The sequence below is a fragment of the Glandiceps talaboti genome, chromosome 1 (assembly GCF_964340395.1).
Source record: "Glandiceps talaboti chromosome 1, keGlaTala1.1, whole genome shotgun sequence".
In the NCBI taxonomy this organism is placed as follows: domain Eukaryota; kingdom Metazoa; phylum Hemichordata; class Enteropneusta; family Spengelidae; genus Glandiceps; species Glandiceps talaboti.
Window position 1 is genome coordinate 19,202,342 of NC_135549.1, and position 10,000 is coordinate 19,212,341.

The 10,000-nt window shown below is 37.4% G+C and overlaps 1 protein-coding gene across 1 annotated transcript; it reads right to left on the minus strand.

Annotated features, from left to right (window-relative positions):
• Window positions 1-6,506: 6,506 nt before the first annotated feature.
• Window positions 6,507-7,598, minus strand: LOC144434046 (carbohydrate sulfotransferase 2-like). Its single transcript, XM_078122499.1, has one exon. It carries the CDS (start codon window positions 7,596-7,598, stop codon window positions 6,507-6,509), a length of 1,092 nt encoding a protein of 363 aa, XP_077978625.1.
• Window positions 7,599-10,000: the final 2,402 nt, after the last annotated feature.

Here is a 10,000-nt window from a genome sequence, read left to right on the forward strand (position 1 = left end):
TTAAAGGGGTTTTTCAAGAGAAATTTTGAAATACAAATTGTGCTTGGTAAATTTGTGCATATACTCACGCTAATCATTTAACATTCCGAACAACAGCTTACTCCCATAAATTGTAGTCTCATAACAAATGGATTATAATTTATATTACCGGATTTTTATTATTGAAAATAGCATTATTCAGCAATTATCACCGTCCTAGCTAGAATTCTAACCGATATGCTCATTAATATATCACAGTTAAGCACACCCAAACAACATATTGCGTTCCGAGGGTAAAGTTGGGAGATATTTTCTCTGTTTATAGTTTTCACTCTTACAGTGTCCATCAGTCAAAATCTTGCAAATGGCGATCTCAATGGTTTCAAGTACTGTTATAGTATTTGAAGTGTACTTATAGGGGGGGGGGGTGTTGGTTGAGGAAGCACACTGACTAATCAACCATTACACTATCACATACATGATGTTACCACTGAAGCTGCCTGTGTGTGGCGCACTCCACCCTCTGACAAAATGAAGACATGAGGCTGAATTGGTTAAATTTGTTTCTCGGCCATCGATATGGAAAGTAGATGTTGGCAAAAACAGGAAAATGAAATAAAAATTACAAAATTGCACCATATTCATTTATAGGTGGCACAATTATAGCAACTCGGGTGTCATAAACCTAGTAATACCTAGTACCTAGTAATACAGTCTGAGTCTGAAACATACAGGGACACAGGGGAAATTCACAATAAACAGACAAGCAGACTGGGGAAGAGAGAGAGAGAGAGAGAGAGAGAGAGAGAGAGAGAGAGAGAGAGAGAGAGAGAGAGAGAGAGAGAGAGAGAGAGCGAGAGAGAGCGAGAGAGAGAGAGAGAGGGGGGGAGGGGACAGGCAGACAGACAGACAGACAGACAGACAGACAGACAGACAGACAGACAGACAGACAGACAGACAAATAAGAAGGGAGAAACAAAATAGATATAGAGAAACTCCGCTATTCATCATTTATTAAACTTCCTAAAAATAAAAAAAAAGGATAGTGAATGTTTCTGTTTTCTATCTAGTGCATGTTATAATGTATAGCTTGATACGATAGTGGTTTAACAATATCCCAAAGTCACAGTAATTCAATGTTTCGTTACAAGACAACTACCGTAATACAAATAACAGATTTTCAACACTGTGACATGGGCCATTGAAATACATGTTTTGAGACAGATAGGCATGATGGAACAAAATATTGAGAGAGATAGGTATGATGAACCAAAATATTGAGACAAACTGTATAGTAAAGAAGTGCAGGAGTGGAATAGCATCGTATTAATGCCTGATAGTGAAATGAAATGAAAATTCTGAGTCTCCATTACAAATAACATCGTTCCCCGTTCATGCAATATTTTTCTTAGACCATCCCCCTTTTTTGTTTAAATTCCTGAATTGTTTCCCCGAGGCTGAACGCGACGACTCTTTGTACGTTTTGATCACACATTTAGTAACTTTCTAAATTCATGTCGACAACAAGACTACTTGAGTTGTCGTTCAACATACAAATCAGGGCTGTCTAATAATTTGTATCAAAACATGTTCCATATTCTTACTGCGCATAGGCCCTGAATTTGTTTAACATTCTCATACGTTACACCATTCCTCCAGGCTTGTGCGTTCCCTGGTATATCACCAATGATATCTTTACTTATTCTTTCCATGACGTCATCAGTTGGCATTCCTACAAAGTCATAGCGTTTACTAGGGACAACTGTATCCGGAACCTCCATAATAGCTTCATACCTAACCAACATGTAATTATTTCTTAGGTTTGTCTCCAGTACACCGTAATTGCTGAGCAGCACATTTACGCATTAAAATGTTATCATGCTTTTTTACTAACAAAGTGAATATATAGAAAATCAAGGGTTTTTTTTCAGTTTGTGTACATGTTTGAGCTTTGCTAACACACAGCCCATTCACTAGTGAAACAACGTTTAGGCGTGGCACACGTGTACTATTCAAATGGTTATTGAGCGACGTACAGTTTCATTCTGATCGTTAGCAGGTGTACAGGTACTTGGGGAGTTCTGTTGAACGGAGATGGGACGAAGAGTTTTACTATTTCGACTTATTTGACACAGAAAAACTAATATATATTATTGAAAATTCTACCATTTCAGAGAACTAGTATTGAGCAAGAATGCCATGTTAGCAGTGTACTACAGGGACATCCCGGTACTAAAATCGCCAAATTGGAAGACAGTAATACTGACAATGTCGTAGAACAGAAGACATAGCAAAATGAGGAAGTACGAATTCGGGACTACACACGTCGAAGTGAAGATTAATCAAACGGAGGGAAATGTGATAGATGTAACTATATTGACAAGAAATAATTGAGCGAATATGTGGATTAAGATAAATGTTTTGCCATCTCCAACTGCTTGATTGGTGTTGTTTGATCATTCTATACAAGTATGTGCAGTGCAATATTGCACTCGTCCAGTGCATTACCTTGATATTCCATCATGCTAGTGCAATATCTGAATGTTGCACTGGACGAGTGCAATATTACACAATGTCAATGCAACCATGTAGATAACGCACTAGACACGTGAAGTGGTGTTACCACTGATATACACCGACCACTTGAACATTAATAGTGCATGAAGGCAGCAAATTATTATGCCTGTGACAAGTGAAGAATGAATATGTTGACACCTAAGTACAGCATATCCGCACTCATGAATGGTCTTTTGAAAAGGTCGTGACAGTACAACAGGTGCATACCAAGAATGATGGGTTGGAAAATCATGACATCTGGTGCTTCGTTTTCATCGTGCATTAGTTAAGAAGGCATACACACACTGTTATCAACAACGGAAAGGTCGTGACCTGACCTTTCCCCATTGCTCTAGAATTTATATGTTTTTGCACTAATCGAAGGCTTTCATAAACTCACTTATCTTACAGAAATTCACTGACAGAATTTATTTGCAATAAATCCTTATTTACAATGACATTTTCCGGGTGAAAAAAATACCTACCTCAGTTGATTGAGGCATATCGCCAACATGCGCTTCAGAATCTGTATATTGTGGCAATTCGTTTTTGAGCAAATCGCCTAGGCAGGATAAGAGACATAAACGTTGTGTTAAATCATAATGTTCCCAAGTCCTGCAGTGGATTGCAAAATTAACGTCCAGCGGCTCTGTTTGATGATAGACCCTATTTGATCGTGTAGGGTCTATGGTCTAAATGAAATGAACTGACGTGTCGTCAAGCACCGGTCGTGTCAAAGTTTTATTGATTGTATTGGGGGTTTATTCATTTGCATCAATAACTGTTTGGGTCATGATTTCTCATTGAGCTGGACGGGGTGAAGAGATACATTGAGATTCGAAATCACGGATAGCCTCTAGATTATCTTCAATAAGAGCAGTATATAATCATGGCAATTCGGTAGGTAATATGCAACCTTGATAAAATGCCAATATTGTCGTATAATATAAAATAATGTAACAATAAAAGTCTGAAAATATCAAGTACATTCTCGATTTATACTACGAAATGTAATGTGTGAAGATAACGTAGTGTAAAATCGTAACACGGTCGTCAGGAACTTCGATTCTATTCAAATCTACAGTCCTTGTTTTCATAAAGTTGCCAACATTTTCTTGCATTACGACTATATAATTTATTTGCCTTTTTAAATTACGTCAAAATCTGGACTGTCTGAATCATAGGCACTTGTTTCTCGAGATATGTATCAGAATATGTTTCTATCAGAATGCAATGAAATATCGATTGGTGCGTTTAGCTAATTATATATGAAAGAGGTAAAATATCGCATGTTTCTGTGATCGCGCAAGTCCACTCATCGCGAGATATAGAGAAGGTTTGTGACAGAACACAATTACAGTACGGCAACATGAATTTTCAACCGGCCGTTTTACTCAACAGACATTTGTAAAATTTTCAAATAAACGTCCCATAAATCGTGTCATTGTTACAATTGGACAATTCCTACCAAAGATATCAACCGAATTCTGACGCTATGTCGGAGAATTGAATTTGAAGGAAATAATTTTTCCAACTACCTTCGATAAACGTGATTGTCCATATCTCGCGGTGAGTGGACGTGCGCGATCATAGTTAGTTTACCCTTTTCATATACAATTGGCTAAACACGTCAATATTATCGATATTTATTGTATTCTGATAGAAAGATATTCTGATACATTTCTCGGGAAACAAGTGCCTGTGGTCTGAATGCACACACTATCATTTCATTTTTTTTTTAAATGTGAACTCTTTTGGGACATAGTTAAAAGTCGGCCCTGGGTAAAAACTTACGACTATGAGAAATTATCACTGCACCTTCAAGTGTACGAAACTAGACAAATTTGGCTTACTTTTTACGTCATGTTCTTCCATGTCTTCAGCGTGTGAACTGAGTGCACATGTCGTCGTATAAGGAAGTAGAAATAATGTCGGAAAGCATTGGTATTTAAGAGTTTGAAATGGGCGTGTTGTTGATGTCTGACAGAAACGATAATTAATGACACCGTCATAGAGAATATATCTTTGACAGAATTGTCTTTCGTACTATTGTTTACTAGTATTATCTTTACCATATTATTTGCCATTCTTACGAACCAGATGTTCAAGGGTAACGTGCGAATGGATCTTACAAACCGTTGCAAATAAACGTCCAGGTGTTGTGGATTGTATTTCATTCCTTTTAAGAGCTGGCAACTTTGTGTATTGAAGATTGGTCGCAAGTTAACGTTGCCATGTTACACACAGTGTATATCAGATTATTGGATTTCAAAATCCAGATTAAATGTGTACTGCACCTAAAACTCTCAAACTTAGTACTGCTGAACATGAAAAAACGTTATCTCTGCACATAATAAGTCGGTACTGGGCAAGGTGGAAACGGACGACCCTAAACCAAACAGATGCAACTGTCGCAAAAGAGATGGTTGCCCACTATAGCAGAAGGAGTGGTCTACCAAACCTCACTGAAAACCAGTTCAAAACAAGGTATAGGAACCACACAAGCTCATTTAGTAGAAATGCCAAGCTCAGAAACAGTACACAACTCAGCAAATACATCTGGACTTTGAAGGACTCTAACGTTCATTATTCAATCAAATGGAGAATCATCAAGATCTGTGCACCGTATTGCAATGTAACCAAGCGAGGCAACCTGTGCCTGCATGAGAAGTTCTTACATGTAATTATATATGTCACCCTGAATATGTGCTTACTGAATGGAAGAAACTATTAGTGTAACTGCCGACACATGAGGAAGTTCCTAATATGTAACTATAAATAACACAAGGTCTTTCATGATGACGGGCCATGGACAAGACTATTTCCATGGTCCACACAGCAGATTACAATTGTCTATTTCTTTTGTATTCATTTTGTATATTTGTATGATATGTTTCTTTGAAAGTGTGGCTTATTTTTGTTATCTGGTGAACCACAGGAGCTCATCATTCATTCATTCATTCATTCATTCATTCATTCATTCATTAGTAAACTATTATTTTTCACAAATATTAGCTTTTGTCATTTAGATAATTAATTCTATTGACATCGCCTTAAATTTGCGATGGAGTTCGGCCACATTTTACATCGAAATATGGGCATTTTGTGTGATATCTCATCAATAGACCGAAACCAGCAGACAGTTTGTTGACGACTTTACATGCAAATCACTTACATACTCATTATCTATCGGTAATTCGGCGCTTAGAATGTAATTAACAAAACACTGTCATGTACATCACGATCCAGAGATTATGTCGAACAGTGTTCATAATCTTTGGTGTTTAATTAAATACTACCAATATTAGTAATAAATAATTGATCTTCTCATCTAATGAATTTCAACAAACCCTTCATTATGTGTTATTTCTTGAATAGGATAACTACCGTCTGATACAGACAGGGACACAGAAGGGATATACAGACAAGCAGACGGAGAGTGAGAGACGAACAGACGCATACAGACAGACAGACAGACAGACAGACAGACAGACAGACAGACAGACAGACAGACAGACAAATTAGAAATGGAGAAAGAAAATAGATACAGGGACGGACTCCACTATCCATCATTAGAAAACTTCCCAAAACATGAAAATAGGACCAGCGAATCTTTCCGTTTTGTATCTGCTGCCTGTTAAAAATATATAGCTTGACAACTACCGTAATACCAATAATTTAACAGACAATGAGTTTCAACACTGTGACATAGGCCATTGAAATCGTGTGACATATAGGCATGATGATGGAACAAAATATTGAGACAATTTGTATAGTAATAGAAGTGTAGGAATGAAATAGCATCCTATTATAGCCTGATCCTGAAAAATCTGAGTCCAAAGTACCAAAGTCAAGAACTTAGTTCCCCGTTCATGTAATATTTTTCTTAGACGAATCCGCTTCTCCCCAAAAAAAGAATCCCTCCATTGTTTCCCCGAAGCTGGACGTCACATGACGACTCTCCGTTTTAATCACACATAGTAACTTTCTAAATTCATGTCGACAACAAGACTACTTGAGTTGTCGTTCAACATGTCAGGGCTGTCTAACAATTTGTATCCAAACATGTTCCATATTCTTACTGGGCATAGGCCCTGAATTTGTTTAACATTCTCATACGTTACACCATTCCTCCAGGCTTGTGCGTTCCCGGGTATATCACCAATGATATCTTTACTTATTCTTTCCATGACGTCATCAGTCGGCATTCCAACAAATTCATAGAGTTTGGGGACCACTTTACCCGGATGTTCAACAATATCTTCATACCTAACCAACATGTAATTGTTTCTGAACCAGTCAGGGGCATGTCGAGAAACTAGATAATTAGTGTCAAGCCATCTACAATAGTCAACTATTTCCTCTTTCAACATCCCATTCATATGGAATTCACCTGGTGTTGATAATGCCTTCGAATGTTCTCTGAAAAGTTCTCGAGATTTGATCATGCCACGTGGATCTCGAATGAGATGAATGATTTTGATATCGTGTTTAATTAGCAGTGGTGCGGCTAAAAAGATATTGTAGAGGCGTAATACCTTGGTGACCACGTTCTTCTTCGACATGCAATAATTTGTGATGCTTTGTATTGTAAGGTTATTTGGAGATGGGTAGTTTCCACGAATTGTATAGAGATTAGTGCTGTACAGATCTGACATCATATGATGTGTGAAATTACACGAATATACACCATCGAGGAAACTCAATAGTAGAGGACGAAAGTCTTCGAGGTTTTCCCATTTCTCAGCGGCAAGAGTAGAAACATGTTGTGCAATGATTCTCCCTGGTTCATAAAAGTAGAAACAGTCAGGATGCCTGCTAAACAACTCTCCGGTCATTCTTGAACCAGAACGCTTACGTGAAAAGATCATCACCATTTTGCCTTTCCGTTTGCTGCTGTTCTCTTCGGTTCTATTGATGTTTGTCTTTTGAGATCTTTGGTTGTAATGCGCATCACCATGGCAACCATACTTAGTCGCAGGACTAGACTGCAATTTCACTGTAATCAAAATTACTGCTATCAATGTCAAAGCAAAGATAGAAACAGCTCGTGACGATTTCATACCGTTCAAATAGTCATTTAGCTGAAATGGATAGTTGAGGAGGTTTTGTAATCTGTCGTAAAACTCCGCCACTGTTCACATCTGTTACTCAAGAGTTTTAAGCCTGTATTGTAATTTTGCTGTTTGCTCTCATTTTCTATTAAATTCTAGTGGTAAATCATGTGTGTTCTGTTCCGATATTGATCCACAAATGGTGGGTTAAACTCTCGCACACAGCACTGAGAGAAATAATGGTAGCTGTGTAGCTTAAAAAAATGGCCACACTGTGCGACTGAAGATAGCCACTCTCGACACAAACACACACAAATCAGTCAATCAATCTGGATCACCTCTGATTTCTATAGGACTTGTGTGTAACTTGTGGAAACAAACCATGTAGTAGATGGTTTCACATTTTTCACGATCAAAAGGTTAAGGTTTTATAATATAAGAAACCTTTCACCTGATATAATATAGTTGTAGACACTTGAACAGCTGAGTCTCATATGTTACAGTTTTCAAGTATATATGGGTCCGTATGCTATTCTACACAGTGCGGGACTACCACACACATACACATACATACACACAATAAAAACAAGAAGATCAAAACAACAAAACACAACAACAACAACAACAACAACAACAACAACAACAATCTAATTATGATTTGACAATAAACCATATGTACAGTGTCATAGCAACAATGTCTCCTTCGCATACTTTTAATTGCCAAACCGATCTGAAATATGTTGACCTTTAAACTCCTGGATTATAGTTTGTGTATGAAATCCATGTAATATATTTTATGTTCCGAACTTTTCTACAACTGTACATAAAAAATGATTTTCAATAGAGAGCGTGGGGGATTTGGGTTAAATAATAGGCAATTAACAGTTATCCATCCATCATCGTTCTTGTGACGTCATCCCTTCGTAAGTGGAGTATCATTAATGTCTCATTTACTCCTTCAACACAGATTTGTCCACGTAGCGCGCTGGACGACCATACCAGCACTATTTCAGTGGGGTAGCAAAAATAGATCAATACTCGCAGGCCTGACAAAATACATTTCCGTTGACTCCATACCTACCTTCACTGGGTCTTGAATTACATTGCCTATATTATTTCGATATGTGCATATGAATTGTGGTTATGTTACAGGGGCACTTTCCGCTAACCGTCATTTAACACAAATTCTGCCATTTCATTACGCCATTCATTTGGTCGCTTGTAATTATAGTTCATTCTGAATTAAAGATTTTATGTTGTAATCAAAATACTTGTCTAACTTCATATTAACAACAAGGCTACTTGAGTTGTCTTTTAACAATGCTGGGCTGTTTACTAGCTTGTATCCAAACACATTCCATACTCAAATTTTGTATTTCCTTTACAATATCAAACGTTACACCATTCCTCCAGGCTTGTGCATTCCCTGGTTATTTATCTATGATATTTTCAGTAATACTTTCCATGACGTCATCAGTCGGCATTCCAACAAATTCATAGAGTTTGGGGACAACTGTATTTGGGGTGCTCCACAATATCTTCATACCTAACCAACATGTAATTGTTTCTGAACCAGTTAATACGTGCATGTCGAGAAACTAGATAATTAGTGTCAAGCGTCTACAATAGTCAACTATTCCCTCTTCCAAGGTACCATGTAATAAAGTGATGATTTGATAATCTGGTGTGTCTTTTTCTAAATCATTTTTAACTTGTTCTTTTGTTGGTATGACTACCTTATGAGTTAGTTCTCTACTAAAGCGCCCTCAACTGTTGACCCTTCCTCGTCCCACTCACCATGTACTTAGTAGATTTCATTAATAATCAAATTAGAATTTAAGAGTTTATATTGCATGTCCAAATAAAGGCAACCCGTGCATAAACAATTTGAAAATATAGTAGGGGTCTGTATGTTTGTTTTATGCCAAGTCACAAATCAGTCGTTTGTGAAGCTATGGCTGGTATGATTTGTGATAAGAAGTGGGTGAGATCAATAGTTCAATGTAGGATAAACAATTCTTTTACTGGGGGGGGGGGGGGGGGGTTGAGCCATTTTAGTTCTCATCCAACAAAATTGATTTCACTTTTACTGAATGTTTTGTACAAAAATGGAAGCATTGAGAAAGGAAAGAATTTTGTTATAGTAAATATATGGCACTAAAATAAAGTGTTAGTGTCAACAAAAGAACTATTCTTTACTCACACAACAAACTGGCTTTATATCCATAGCATAAAGATACTACTACATACTGTTTTGAGAAATTGATTGTGTGGCAATTTTCAATTTTAGCCAATTTAGTTCAAAGGGGGTGGGGTGGGGGGGGGGGCGTCTGAGGCTTAGTATAAGAATTTAGTTTTTTATCCTATATTGAACTATTGACCTCGCCCCTAAGGCCACTAGCATTCATGAT